The following is a 15,804-nucleotide window of genomic DNA, read 5'->3' as shown; positions in this document are numbered from 1 at the left end:
CTTTAGTAATAGTTTCTTGGAGCCTGTGAACAGCACCAATCTGGACTAAATCCTCTCTATTTCTCTTATTACAGAGCTTTTACCCCTAATTTCTTTCCCATTATCATGTTTTTTTACTCCCTTTCTCAGAACTATGCTTGCTGGATCCACTGGTCTTTTCTTGATTATTTGTATCTTCATTTTCGTGGCACACCGTTTCTCTGTAATTTCATGGCAGTAGCCTACTTGAGGTATGTATTCTGAGTCCATTCATCCTTATTGTCACTTACACTTGGTTGATAATCTAGCTGGGTATGTTGAGTAGTCTTTCTCCGAGAATTGTTAAAGCCTTGCTGCACTGTGCCATTTTCATTTGCTTCCAGAGTTTTGCTGTGGTTCGTTACTTTTATTTTTCTTTTCTTTCTAGTGGTCTGAAACCATTCTGATTTTTCATGTATGACTTTTCTTTTTCTTTCTAGAAAGAATTACAAAACTCTTTGATCCTAGTATTCTGACGTATAATGATGCAACATACCTCAGTGTTTAGACCTTTGTATTTTTAACTTTTGTTGGCTTTCATCTGTTTCCTTTGTTCTTTCTTTTCCTAGAGTTCCTCTTACTTATTTGAGCGTTCACTTTGAAGAGGTATTGTTCTAATATTTCCCTGTTCTGTCACATTGTTTTTCAAATATTTGTTTTATTGTTGTTTTTGAAGCAGAGGTTGTATTGTATAGCCTGGGCTTGCCTTGACCTCCAGCCTCAACCTCCAAAGTGATGGATTACAGGCATGCAGAACCTCCCTCCCCTCCCCCTTTTAAGGTGTCTTCCTGTTTATCCTTCAGCCTTTCTACTGACTATTTCATTTGGATACTGTACTCTAATTTCTATGAATTTTATTTGTTCTTTGACTGCATCTCTTTTACTATTGCTAATAAAAATCAAACATCTAAAACTTATTTCACATCTTTTTTGAAACCTCTGAAGAATTCTTTCAACTGTTTTGAAATTTTTGGCATCTTATTTTACATAGTAGAGGCTTTCCTTGGGTGTTTGATAGTGCTTGGTCTTGGTTTTCCTTGGTCTGATAGTGTCTCTCATTTAAGAAGTTAGAAGCATTGCACCTATGTGTGGTTTAGGGTATACATCTTGTAATCTAGCAGCTGTTTTCAGAGATTTGAAGCCAAGTGTTTGGCCCCTTTTTGTTCTCATTTAAGGTGCCTGACTTTTCAGTTTCTGAGTTTTTCTGGCAAGCTGGAATAGGGGTGTCAGGGCTCTGCAGTATATCTGGATTGGCTATTCAGTTTTCTCCTGTCACTGGATTCCACTTTTGTGAGCCTGTTGACTCAGTTACTCATCCATTTGCCTACCAGCCTTGGGGAACTCGTGGCAGCATTCCTCTCTCTGATCATCTTTATGCTCTTAGGCTTATGCAAATAGGTAGGCTAAGTAGATCTTAATTTTTATCTAGAGTTTCTTAGAGAGGGAACCAAAATAAATGTTTGGACCAACTTCCTTAATTGGTACCTAAATATTCCATTGTGAAGCTACACCATAATTTATTTAGCCAGTCTCCAGTAGGTCGATATTCATATAGGTTGGTAATTTTTCCAGTATTTAGAAAGGGTGTGAATGTCCATGTAAATGGTAGTTATTGCCCTAGAAATGATTTGGAGAGTATTTGCTAACTAGCTCTTCAGAAATACTAACCAATCTAAGTATGTTTATTTTTGAATATTTTATTGATCAGGGATTGCCCAACTTTTTCTGAATGGAGCATACACTAGATACATTAAGCTTTGCAGGCCACACAGGCCCTATGAATTCAACTGGATGGCCCTAGTTTTGTCAGCATCTCCTAAACACTGGATATCTACATTGAATTAAAAAGGAAGCAATTATCTGTACTAATTTTCATAAACCGTAACCCAGCTGTAGTTCTGTAGTTATTTTTGATTGTTTAAGATGTTTGTAAATAACGGACTGCTCAATGGTAGAGTGCTTACTTAGCATGTGTGAGGCCCTGGATTGAATCCTTAATTATCCCCTGCCCCCAGACACTCGACATACACACAGACACAGATACACAAAGGTGTGTCAATGTCCAGTAAATTTTCAAGGAAGCCTAAGAAAAGTCTTCATGTGCCTGTGACCTTCACACGCTCAGTCTACAGTCCTACAGGCCTTGTTGATCAAGTCTGCATCTGTGAGGCCTTAGCAAAAAGGGATTTTCCATTTAGCAGTTACTTTGTTTTTTTTTTCAGGAGCTAATTGTGCTGGACACAGCTAAATTAACCTGAAATCCTTGCAAAGGGTAACCTCTGACTTCTTCAACTTGATGCTTCTAGGTCTGATAGTTGATTTCTGGAACCTATGCAAAGCTGTAAATGAGTGATTGGCAAGAGACTCACCCTGATATCTAAGTATCTAAGTATCTAAGTATTTTCTTGATACATGTGGCCTGTTGAAAAGACTGGTTTCCATCAGTTGCTCAAGTAGTTTTATTCCTCAAGGAAAGAAATGCAAGTGAGGGCTCTCCTTGTCTCTCCAAGTTAGGAGAGGCATGTTACCTTCATAGCAATTAACTGAGCCTGCTTGAGACTTTTGTGCCTGTCGTGGCCTGCCAGTTCCCCGCCTGCCTTCCCTGTGGCGTATTAGCTGATCTGTGCAGTTTGTGGCCATATGGTCCCCTGAGCACATGGCTTGGCTTCCCTGTCCGTGCTGCTGCATCTGTAGGCATTGCTGTCCTTGTGTCAGGAACCTGAGTGAACTGTTCTTAACATCCTTTGTCAGAAGAAGGTAGCATGCTAATGCTCAGGTTCTTTGCATTCTTTCTGTGGTACAGCCTAGCAAATGGTGCCACCCACATTCAGGATGGAGCTTTTTACCTTAATTAACCTAATTAAGAAAATCCCTCATAGGCCTCCACAAATCCCCATCTCCCAGGTGATTCTAGATTTTATCAAGTTGACAATTAACCCTAACTACCACACATGGCATCTATATAAGGATTTACATGCCAGTACATGGAACATTCTATATTAAAAAAGAAAAATCTTTGGGATTTTGTTTGATTTCATTAAATCTACAAATTGCTATTGTATTGACATATTGGCAATATTGTCTTTTAATCTGTAGATGGGATGTGTTTTCATGTATTTGTTTTGCCTTTAATTTCTTTTTTAAAAATTTTTATTTATTATTTTATATATATGAGTGTTATGCCTGCATGTATGTAAGAGCACTTGTGTCATGCAATGCCCACAGGGAATAGAAGAGAGCATTGGATCCCCTGGAACTGGAGTTACAGGCGGTTGTTAGCCACCATGTGGGTGCTGGGATTCAAACCTGGGTCTTCTGCAATAACTGCTTAGTGCTCTTAGCCACTGAGCCATCATCTATCTCTCCCGCCCCTTTAATTTCTTTCAGCAATTTTTTTTTCTGTATGTGTGCCCATCTGTGTGCTTGTAGAGCTCACCCATTAGCTAGAATGACTGTCCAGCAAGCCCCTGGGATCCTCTCTCCTCTTCCTCCCAGTGCTGGGATTCTGGACATGCATTCATTGCCCAGCTTTTTATGTGGGTCTTGGGGGTATGTACGAACTCAGGTCCTCATGCTTGCACAGATAGTACTTCACCCATGGAGCCATCTCTCCATCTTCCTCAACAATATTTTATAGTTTTAATTGTATAAGCTTTTCACTTCCTTTTAAAATTCCTACTAATTTTGTTCTTTCTGATGCTATTGGTAACGGAATTTAGATATTATTATTAGTGTATAGAAATGCAGCTGATTTTGTATTCCACTACTTTGTTAACTCATTTGTTGGTTTTAATAGTATTTGGAGAATCATTGGAGTTTTCTTTATATGTATCTTGTGGGAACAGTGTACTTCTATTTCTTTCTTTCCAACTTATATGCGTTTTATCTGTTTTTCTTGCCTAATCGCTAGTTATGTGATTAGCAATAGAATAGAATTGAAGTGACTTTCTGATAGTATTTTCAGCAAGGCATTATCTAAATGGTCCAATATATTCTCATGTACTAATATGGAGAGAGCCCAAAACAAAAAATGAACTTGCCCAACTCTTGACCTTTATCACAGGGAGGGCTATGTGATGAAAAGGAAGTTGTAGAGATAGTCTGACTAGAACATTGGCAGCTTGGTTTGCAGACTAAAAAAATTATTTTATTATTTTTATTTTATGTGTATGAGTGTATTGCCCACATGTGTAAAAGTGCAGTGCCTGCAGAGGTCAGAAAGGGCATCGGATCCCCTGGAACTGGAGTTACTGACGGTTGTTAGTGACCATGTGGCTGACTTGAATTAGAAGAGATTCAAGGAACTACTTAGCTGACTTTAGGGGAAAATTTTAGGATGGTTTTAGAGCAGATAGTACAAAGAGTCTCTACATTACTTGTTCATTGCCACTCTAATGTCCTCTGGTATTTGACATGAGTGTAGTACACTTGTTATAATTTATGTACCAATATTGATAGGTTGATATTAAAGTCCTTTATTTAGATTTCCTCAAGTTTTCTTTAAATGACCTTTTATTGTCCAATAACATTAAATGTACCCATTTTACCTCCTTAGGGTCTTCTTGAGTACAGTATTCCAGACTCTTCTTAGACTATTTTGAGGAGTGGTCAGGTATTTTTATAGAATCTTCCCCATAGAAATTTTGCTTAATTCATGATTTCCTTTTAAATATTTATGTTAATATTTGCTCTGATTGCTTCATTTGCTTGTAAAATGATACTGTTGTGATTATTAATTTTTTTAAGGGCAGGGATTATATCTGTACTTTTCTGAGGGACTGGAGAAAATAGACATAGTATATAACTTTAGGGAGCAGGACAAACAGCTAGATGTCATGATGTCAGTGAGGTGGAAAGGCAGGGCATATATGTGTCATTTCTAAGTGGCCTCATCAAAGGGTGCTCTCTGGAGTCTGTAGAAGCCCTGGTTGGGCTGATGATCCTTTTGCTTCTTTTTGGTACTGAGATGGATAGTAGAAGTAGAGCTATTGGTGGATGTGTCTGGGGAGCTATTGGGAGGGTCTGTGTAGCTCAAGAGCCTGTTGTAAGGCTCTTTGTCATCTGATGCTTGCTGCAAGGTTCTAAGTAACCAAATACCTGTGGCTCCTGACCACCCGTTGTGCACTGTGAGTGAACTGTGACAGTGTGGTAGGGGCCAGAGGAAGGGATAGATGTGTTCTTTGCCTGATACAACTCTGTTTCTCCTGACTTGTGATAGCCCTTAATCTATACCTTACCACCATGAAACCATTTTTCCCTTTATAGTTGGACATCACGTGATGGGGAAGGAATTGGATGTAGTGCACGTATCTTGATTCCAGATGGTGACTTGTTTCTCATAGCTTTTTGTGCCTGAGCTGTGAGTGATCTCTTGGTGCACGAGGATGGCTTGGTTAGGAATCTGTAGCTGATAGAGAAAGTGAGCAGCGGGAGCATATTTCAGTTACTCTGATGAAAAGCTTCCTAAGAAATATTGCTTTTCAAATGTGGTCTGTAACTTTGCTGATGAGCAGGCTTTGGATGGTAATCCACTCTACATTTTACTTATTGCACAGTGCGTGACTATATGCAATATTTTATTGCTTCTTCCATGTCTCTGTTCAGGAGCTGCTTGTTCTCTGGACAGTAATGGCATAGTTCACAGGGGAATAGAAAACTATAAACTCCACTTACACGCACACACACACACACACACACACTCACACACACACTCATTCTCTCACTCACTCACTCACTCCTCCAGAAAGTTAAACTTTGCATCTTTGGCAGCATCAGCATGTGCATGCAGCTCCTGAAGAGGACGTTTCTAATCAGGGAGATACAGAGTAGAGAGCATGCTGCTGCTATGGCCTAAAACTGAAGCTTCGGGAATCCATTTGCTGCTGCTGTTAACACGTTATAAGGGGTGACACATACCAACCTTATCATCAGGTAAGCTTAGATCTTCGCATTCTAGAATCCGGGGTTGGAGGGGAGGAGTATGACACTGAGATACTTTTCCCTGGTGTCATTCCTTTCTCATCCTGACTAAGAAGCAGGGAATATTGAGCCATTTTTCATGTCTTGATATAGGGAAATTCCCTGTTTTTGGCAATTGATAATTTAATAAAATTAATTTGAGTTTGAGAGGAAGTGTAGGTGTCCAGTAGTGAGATTTTGGAAATTTTGTGAGAAGTGTGCAATTGAGATGATGGAAGATTACCTTATTTTCCTTGGGGTATCCTCTTGAAGCCAGAAGTATATTGATATCCTAGCTATTTTGCTTGGTATGGCTTAGAGGAATTTTTTTTCTTTTTGGTTTGAAGTTAGAATAGCATACATTATGGAACCTCACCTCTCAAATGTTCTATCTCCTACTTTGTTTTCACAGAAATGAGAGATTTTGAAGGACAGAGACATTGTTCACTGGAGCTCTTCTATTTTGTTCTGTTATTCACTGTTAGTATCTTTCTTTGCAAATGCATTCTATTACTGTGAGAATTTTTCTCGACAATATAGCTAAATGATAACAGCCCTAAGACGTACTCTTTATTTCTTCCTGTAACAAATTATATTTTTAGTTAACATCTTCTAGGAAGTTTCTAAATTCTAGACTTATGAGCATGTCTTTGTAATTGATGTAAGAGACTTTGATTTGGAGGGTCCTGTGCTCTTTGCTACCCCTCAGTCCTGATAACCAGCCTTGACTGTTATTTTTTTTTTTTATTACCTTTGGTCTTCCTGTTTTTCTGGACAGGTACATTTTTGGTTCTGGCTCTTTGGTTTTAGGGATTATTATCTCTCTCGATTCTCAGATCTCTCATGAGGCCATAACAAAGTGGTTATGGTCATTTGGGACTGTGCTGCGTTCAGAGTTGTAGATTAATCTTATATATAGTAGAAAAATAACAATTCCATTCTTTGCAAACTTAGTCTTCTTTAGATTCTCCATTATCCTTTTGATCACTGGCCTTTTTGTAAACATTGCTTCCATCACTCACAGTGGTCAAACCCAGGAACATGTTTCCATCTGCCAGCTGTAGCCAACCTTCCTTGGACACTTAGCTACTGCCATTGCCTATCATGTATAATTTCTATTTTTTTTTGCTTTTTGCCCTTTCTTCATGTTGTTCCATAGAGCATTCTTTATTCTTTTTGGTATGTGGTAATCTTGTTATTTGTAGAGGTAGACAGTAGTTGTTTTTGAATGAGACTGCAAATAAATGAGTGTATTCTGTGCCAGAAAATCTTAGGCCTTTCAGGAAGTAGGCCTCCTTTACGATTCTTACCAGTGTGACATTTGTCATGGCAATGGAGAGTCTAGCTGCTTTTTGTCTTCCCTCCCTGTATGGCAGCTGACTCTACAGTTCAGGCACCTGTTGGTTCCTGATGGGGCCTGATTGAAGCGTAGAAGAGTTTTGATTTTCATTTTACAGGTGGAGTGGATGGCAACAGTATTTTGTAGTCAGCAGCTACCTTGTGTTGCTCACCAAAAATAAAAAAGAAAAGAAAAAAGAAAAAAAATCCCAAATAGCCTTGAAACAACAGGGTCTGAATATAATTGGGTGAATTGTAGACTGCTGGCTATATTACAGGTTCTGGTTATAGCCGTGATGTGGCACTGCCCCAGTGTGAAGGGAATTTCATTCTGTACATACTGGTGGAATGTTCTAACCGTCAGAGAGGAATATTTGTGCTTTTGCCCTTCAAATAGACATCCTTGTATCCCAGACCAGAAGTTAATCATTTTCAGCTGAGAGTAGGGTACAGTGCTAATGATACTTGGTTTCTAAAACCTGACATGTCCATAGTAGCATTCTAAAAAGATGGCATACAGAGTAGCTGAGGTAGAATTTTATTAATTTAACAGCCAAGCACCTCCTTTCCTGTGCTGAGGTGACACTTCTTTTTGTCCTTCACTTGCCTTTGTTTTTTTTTTTTCTGGTCTCTTGGGGCATTCTGTTTGGTTCTTTCTCATCTGGTACTGGTACCTTTTTCTAGTCTAACCCTAGATTGATATCAAATTGGAATTTTGATGTTAGTTTAGAACTTGTTTCAAGGAAGATCGTCAATACTGACTGGATTTGGTTACTATTTTCTGTTGTTTGTTTTTTGTTTTTAAAGATAGAATTTTACTATGTAGACCTGGTTGCCTTGTCACAATGTAACCCACACTGGCCTCAAACTCAAAATGATCCTCTTGCCTTTGCCTCCTGAGGGCTTAGATTACAGGTGTGAGCTACCAGTAAGCTACTTGGCTTAAATTTCCAGGCCTTAAGCCTTATAGTTAACCACATGTCTTAGCCATGGCAAAATATAATGATTGATTATTCTATGAATGACAGAGAATTTGTGTCTTTGAGAAATGATTATAAGGATATAAGGTCTCTGGGAACTGATCATTACTATATATTTTTTTCTGACATTGTTGCTTTATGAAGATGATGCTTGACTCCCCCCAAATGGCTGTTGATCTCACTTTCTACCTTGGACTGTGGTGGACCTGGTTCCTTGCTGTGTGATGAGGATTCTTGAGGCCACTTTAAGCACTGTTTCCTTCTTGCTTACAGGTGATGCAGGTTCTGAATGCTGATGCTATTGTTGTGAAGCTGAACTCTGGAGACTACAAGACCATCCATCTGTCTAGCATCCGTCCACCAAGGTTGGAGGGGGATAGCACACAGGTGAGAATAGGGAAGCACCTGAGCTTCTGCAAAAACCAAAGAGAAGGAATCAGAAAATGAAATATGGTACCTGTTTGCAAAAAATATGAAAGGATAAGTCTTCTACATTCTACAAGTATTATTCCTTAGTATTTGCAGCTTGAACTATAGACACTGCTCTGCTCCATTGTTAGTGTTGGCACCCCTCCCTAGGGAGCTTGAGTACTTAGGATTGGGATAAGTGAGATGGCGAGTGAATTTGATATTAACAAGATCTGAAGTTTCTGAGAATAAGGAAAGGGGGAAAATGAGTCTGTGCATACTCTCTGGAGTCTCCTGCTCATCTTTTACAAGTGTTGACTATATTAGTATACTGTTTTGTGCTATTTGTTGAGTCTTTTCGCTGAATAAGTACTTGCCTGGCCAAAGCACATGTGCCTGGGAATGTATGTCAGCTTTGAGAAATTTGCGTGAAAAGTCTAGTCAGAGTTGGTATTCAACATGCATGCAGGTAGGCAGATCATGATTGGATTTTGTGGTTCTTTTCTTTCCATCATTTTCTGCTTTGAGATGGTGGAATAGGGATTGAAGTGGAACATTCTCTTAGTTTTGGTTAAGTCTTGTTTATAAGGCTATCATTTCCATTCCTGTTGCTTCCCTCTGATAACTTATGTGTTTGTGTTGACTAGTTACAGAACTAGCTAGGCCCTTTGCGAGAGCTAGCACTGGAGGGCAGTTTTCAGAGATTAAACATCATGGGCGAAGTTAGTGCTGTTGATTATCTACTTTTTTTGGTCTTTTTGAGACAGGGTCTCCTTGTGGCCCCAGCTGTCCTGGAATTCACTATGTAGACCAGGTGGCCTTGAACTTAACGGAGATCCGTCTGCCTTTGCCTCCCAAGTACTGGCATTAAAGGCGTATGCCACCACACCCGGTCCCGGATTATCTACTTTTTAAATTTACCCTCTTTGTAGTTCTCAAGATGTGAAATTAGCTTTTCCAGTGTTTTACACATACACGTTATAGTGCATTCACAAGTTAGATTCATATCCTGTTTCCATTTGTGCTGGAGTTTATAATGACAGCCCATAAGAGTAAAATAAAAATATCATGATTGTCTTTTGAATCAGATTGTGCATAAAAAACACATACAAGGATGGATGATTTGACTGTCCAATCAGTTCATTCTCTTTTTTTTTTCCACAGAGGAGGCAATTTAATGCAGCAAACAGTATTTTGGTGAGGTTGAGAATTTAAATGCATGAAAGCCGTAGAAATGCCAAAATGAGGTTGTCTCAGTAACTCTAGCCGTGCCTCATTGCACAGAGTAAATATACATCTTCAATTTTATCAGTATTGGGAGTAGTCCACGATTCTGCATCTGTGCCTTACAGTTGGAATTAAGGTTCCCACAGCAACCACAGCTTTGAAATTCTTGAATGTTAATTTTTATGTCTGCATCATCAGCCAAAGCATTGTGTTAATGTAGAGTATGTGGCTGAATTTTAAGCAGTTTTTAGGGGATGGGAGTGTTCTAGCTTAGGTAGAATAATAGGTTTTCTGAAGAAATAACAAACCTACTGAGAACTTAAGTTTTTCCAGGTTCCTTTGGGACTCCTTAGTTGATGAAGGATACATTTCCCTTAGCTTAGTGGCTGATGGGACATTGTTGGAATATATTTTCTAGTTCAGACAGGATCCTGATTATACCATATCTTTTCCTCTACCAAAGTGAGTTATCTCTTTTTTCTTCTGCCCCCCCCCCCAATTCATTCCCGAGGTCTTACTCCATTTTAAGAAAGTTCTAAGTCAGGTTTAGCTATAATAATCTACAACATACGGCTTTTGAGGGAAATGAGGACTGCTTTTCATTGTTTGTTCATTAAATTCCTTTGGAAGAATGTTATAAGGGATTCCATCAGAGATAAGTAACACCACACCTTGAACATGATAGTGGAGGATACCCTGGAGAACCCAGTGGTGGTAGGTGTTCTGGGAAAGCTTCGCTGAGCAACTGTAGCATACTTGATATTCAAGGATGACAAATTAGCAATGACAGGAAGGGCTGTCTTCTGGCCAGCTCAGTGTAGTAGGCCTGTCATGCAAGCCACACAGGCCAATTATTAGTTGTTTTAAATTTTAGGTAGCTGCATTTTAATACTAAAATATATTAGCTTTCATGTATATTTGGCTTATCATATCTAAATTATTGTATCAACATTTAATGACTTTTAAAACATAATGAGTTAATTTCTTTTTTAAACCAGGTATTTTGAATTTGGTGTATTTTTTACAATTATACCTCATCTCAGTTCTTTCTAGTATCTTTCAGGGATTCAATAGCTACATGAGGCTAGTGTCTACTTTTATCGACTGTACAGCTAAAGAAGCTGAGATGAATGGGCTAGTCATCATCAGTGTTTACTGGCTGTCAGGTACTGGCGTAGGATGCAACAGAAAATGTTCTCTCTCTCCCCTCATGAACTTTGAAGTTTTGTAGAAGTACACAAATCACCCTATTGATATTAAGTGCTGTGGAAAAAGCTTAAGGTTTAGGGAGTGCATAATCTGGGAAAGTATATCTCAGGTAATGGTATTAAAGTTTGAAGAGTAATTAGGAGTAGCCAGCTGAAAAATGGGAGGTGGCAGTTTCTGACCTGGAAAGCAACACTAAGAATTGGATGAGTTTGGGGGAACAAAAAATGGATAGCCACTGAGGATGGTGCATGAGTGGCATGCCACCTGCATTTGATAAAAAATTATAGCTATGTCCTATGACCATGTCAGGATATACAATGCGAGCCTTATGATGAACTGCAGGTAACTTTGTTTGATCATGAATAGCACAGAGGATAGCTAAATGCTAGGCTATGGAAAGAAATGGCCTTGGTCATTAAGCAGGGGCCATGTGTCAAGAACTTTGATGTCTTAGAGAATTTTAAGCTGAGGAAAGACATGTTTATGTCAGGATTTGGTTTACAAGCTATGAAGATAATTTACATTTTCACAAAGTTGATCTTTAAGGAATAGTTCTAGTTTTGTTTTGATAGGCTTTAGTTGACCAGGTACCTGGGAGAGGGTGATCTGACAAATGTGAAGTGTTAGCTGTTACACGGGCAGTCGCTCATGGTCCAGAGAATTAGAAGTATTTGCCTTTCAGCTTAAACAATTCCCCTGAACTTTTAGGAGTGTGGGATTCTGTTCTACACTTATTCTAAAGTTAACAAAGATTTACAATATGGGTATAGGAAGAATACTTGTCTCCAGTTTCCAGTGGTGCTAGAATTAATATGCATATGAAGCCTAGGCAGTACACATCTCTTCAGATTCTTGGGTTTCCAGTTTCCTTTACTACTTTCCAGCTGTTGTTATAGCTATGAGAGAAGCCCAGTCAAGCATTTAAGGCAGAGATATTGGGGGCTAGTACCCATGTTAGCCCATGTGGCACCTTCCTACAAATTAGAAAAGGATGCCCACATGCTGACGAACAGAATGGAGCCTTGATTCCAGCACCTATTCTCTCTTTGTCCCTTTGGCCAGATGCCCTTGTGTAAAATCCAGCATGCACAAGAATATGTTCCTGCCCTAGTTAGAACAAGGGCTGTTAGAATCTCCAAGGAAAAGGTTGTATATTTTGGGAGTTGGGAAGTGGCTTTGTGGTTGTAGAAACACAGAATGGCTGATGGTGGATGATTGAAGCATATACTTGGGAGATTACCTTCTAATTGCTGGGTACTTTCTTGGGGGTCAGTGGCTTTGAAATGAAAAAAAAAAAAAGGGACCTGACAGTTTATAGTATCAGCCTGTTCTAAGCTAAGGAGCCATATGTGAGAGCCTGTAGATGCAGGCTCTGGAGGAAGACAAGAACGAAATCTTAGGTGTGAGCCTTGTGAAGGACAGGCAGATGGCCTGCAGCAATTCCCATCATGGCTTGGCATCCTTCTGAGCTCCAGATGAGGACCCATTGGGGTTGCCCTTCAAGAAAGTGTGGAGGAGATTCTTTTACTGTTTCTCTTCCCACCACCTTAGAAATTTTAGTAGCCTGTCATCAGCTAAAATAGATCTTCTGAGACATCTATAAATTTGAGGGATAATAGGGCAAATTGGATTTTTCTGTTTTTGTACATAGAGACAAGTTCATTTCTCTTAAATTTTACAGGAAGACAAAGTTTTGCCTGAGGATAACTGTATACTTTCCCTCCCCTTTTATGTTCATTTTCTAATTGGAGCCAGAGGAAGCACTTAAAGAAAACAGTGTGATCAGAGCAACTGCTTTCACCCAAGATACCTGCTTTTCTTTATTGCCCAGGAAGATCCTTGGTCTTGAGTGGAGCATTTGTTGATGAACAGTGTGATGGGAGGGTTAAATGCAGGGAAATATATTTCCTCAGAATTCTAGTTAGGTGAGCCTGGTGGTGTTGATTGTGCTTCTGGATTGGTTATTCAGGGTGAATCTAATGTTCAGGGTGAATCTAGTGTCAGCTCTTGGGATGTTCACTCCTTCAGGCTGAAAGCCACTTTAGAACTCCTATGTTGTACCCTTGTGACCTGAATAGACATCAGGATTTCTTTAAAGGTAGAGCTTGTTTTATCCAGTTGTTTGCCATAAAGAAATAAGTCCTAAGTCTTGGAGAAAGGCTCTGGGTTTTCTGAGCTGCTGCCTTGAAGGAGATAGTACACTGTGCAATCTCAGGGCTTCCTAGGGAGCTCTAGGCTTTGATCTGGAACTGGAAAGCCTAGTGCTCTATTGCCCAGGGCTGCCACGGACTTTGTGTTACACTTGGAGTGTTAATGACAAAGGAAACTGCCCCCAGGCATCCAGTGAAGGGGCTGACTTATTCCCCATGAAGTTTGCTCTTGCAGTGCTATTGTAGCTGGCACAGAGAGACAGAGCAGAAATTTACCTCAAGAAACAGATACATCGTTTACCTAAACCCCAAGTGTTTAGTATATCAGGTTGCAGAGCCTTTTTCTCAGATTTCTGTGTGCAAACATATCTGGCTGTCTCTTCTCCCTCTGCGTCTATCCCTGTCTCCAAACTTGGTACCCTGTTAGGTGTGGAAACCCAAGGGGGGAGCTTTCCCAGCTGTAGCCTGCTATCAGCATCTCTATTTCTACCCAGTCTTTCAACCTCTTCCCTGTGAACTCACCATGTAAAGGTTGTTTCACACCAGGACCTTTAAAAATTTAGACTTGGACATGAAAAACTCTGCCTAATCTCCCTGTATCCTTGCTGCCTTTACATTGGGAGCATCCCCCAGGTCTGATCCACCCAGGACTCCTGGACAGGCAGTTGGTAGAGAGGAGCAGAAGGTAGGTATATTATCAAGGATGCCCTGGGATTCTTGAGGGCTTTTTGTCAGGCAGGGCTGGTTCAGGTTCTGATAACTCCTTCATTGTTCAGGGCTCCAGGGTGCTTTGCCATTTAGACATGATTAAAAGCAGTTCTTAGTCTATTACCTCTAGTTTCGTTTTCTGAAAGCAAGATGACTGTTCCTCTGGACCCTTAGGCAGATGATGTGGCTACTGAGACATATACCAAGAGAAAGCCGTGGGGTTGAGTCCCCAAGTGAAGTAGGGGCAAGTCAGTAAGCCTACTGATGGTGGTCTCACACTTGTGACTAGGAGCATAAGACAAATAGCAAATTAGAGAGGGACTCCAGTTCAGCATTAAGGACTTTGGAGAAAAGCAGCCACTCTTTGAAATGGATAGAGCATTTCATTGGTTTCCAGTGGAGAGATTTGGGGTCTGTAGCAATGTGATCAAAAGACATAGAATATGTCAGAACACTGACAGAGGCATTCTGTACCAGTTTCCAGATTGTTTGATCTTTTCATTTTTGAGAAGAACACTTGAAACCTTTGTTGAAGGCTGAAAAAAAATTACTATTAGGACACTATAGGTGGGTCTTAGCTCACCTATTTAAGATTCCAGAATGTGTATGTCCTGTTTTCTAAGATTATTTCTAGGTTTCATTACTTAAAACATTTCTGTGATGTCCTCCTCAGCTGGATTGGTCACCAGTGGGCAAACCTGGCTCCTTGTGATGAGGTCAAGACATTGGGTATCTGGGTAGATAGCAGTTTCCTAAAATATACATTTCATTGATCTTTCTAAGTACAGTTTAAACTGGAAAAGACAGCATGTGCCTGCCTTGTTGCCTTTTCATTCGCTTTCTTGCCTTTTCATTCGCTTTCTTTTCCCTTTTGCAAATTATATTTTCTTTCATTTCCTTGAGATATATATCCTCTTGCTTCTTTCTTTTAGATTATTTTTATGGGATTTTAACAATCTAGTGGGTCTTGGTGGCCAATTCTCAGAACTTTGTGCTTTTGCCTTTCAGGCCATCTTTCTTTCTTCTCTGTTCCTTTAATCACTGTTTCACAGTTCTGTATTTTCAACTTAGCTAAATCTTTTTCCATGCTATGTGTTCTTCCTTCCCGATTCTCAGTCCCACTGAGCTGCAGTAATTCTCTGCTATTTCTGGAGTTGGTGGCATAGTCATATTTACTCTTCTCTAAAGAAGAGACCTGTAAGTCTGTGCCCTTTGAGCTGAGCTAGCCGTCCTTCTTGCTCTGATTCCTGAGGACCCCGTTTTAGGTCAGAGTCTTCGATATGCATACATAGCCTTTTTCTTCTCCTTATATCCCATAGCATTTATTTATGTGCTTGCCTACTTTCTGTTGTGAAGTCTGAATGCCACTGAAGCCAGGAATGGCATTTCTCATCTTTATCTCCTCTTTCAGAATCTTGCATAGTACACAGTTATCAAATATTTAAATGATAATATCTGCTGAGGTACAAGACTTAATTCCATGTATTGCTTTTGTGTGGGTATTCATTTTGTCCACCTTTAAATTCTCTCCTAATCCGTGAACTGCCTCTGATGGTGTTCCAGCTGGAGCACTTGTACTGGTGCCTTAAATCTCAGAAGGAAGTCTGCATTCCTGAGCCCCCCCCCCCCCTTCCTAATTGCATTGCTTGTTTGCTGAGTGGGTCACACATGGCTTAGTTTTCTGTAGCTACTTCTCTTTCCCATTCTCAGTCTAACTGCTGCCATTACATTGACCAGTTGTGCCTGCCCCTCTGTGCTGGTCTCCTCATAATGTGTGTTCCATTAGCACAGTGTGGCTTGAGTTCAAT

At 39.9% G+C, this 15,804-nt stretch overlaps 1 protein-coding gene across 2 annotated transcripts in view; it reads left to right on the top strand.

The window, feature by feature from the left end:
* Nucleotides 1-15,804, top strand: part of Snd1 (staphylococcal nuclease and tudor domain containing 1) — a 462,156-nt gene that overhangs the window by 60,422 nt on the left and 385,930 nt on the right. Inside the window, exon 10 of one of the 2 annotated variants that reach the window (XM_008846394.3) lies at nt 8,568-8,681. The exons of the other annotated variant lie outside the window; for it this stretch is intronic. Within the exon in view, the coding sequence (XP_008844616.1) occupies nt 8,568-8,681 (114 nt within the window). The remainder of the gene's footprint in view (nt 1-8,567; nt 8,682-15,804) is intronic. 2 annotated transcript variants of the gene reach the window in all.

This window comes from Nannospalax galili, unplaced genomic scaffold (assembly GCF_000622305.1).
Source record: "Nannospalax galili isolate Female #2095 unplaced genomic scaffold, S.galili_v1.0 scaffold660, whole genome shotgun sequence".
Taxonomy (NCBI): domain Eukaryota; kingdom Metazoa; phylum Chordata; class Mammalia; order Rodentia; family Spalacidae; genus Nannospalax; species Nannospalax galili.
The sequence above is the reverse complement of the archived record's forward strand: the minus strand, read 5'-3'. Positions and strand labels throughout refer to the sequence as shown.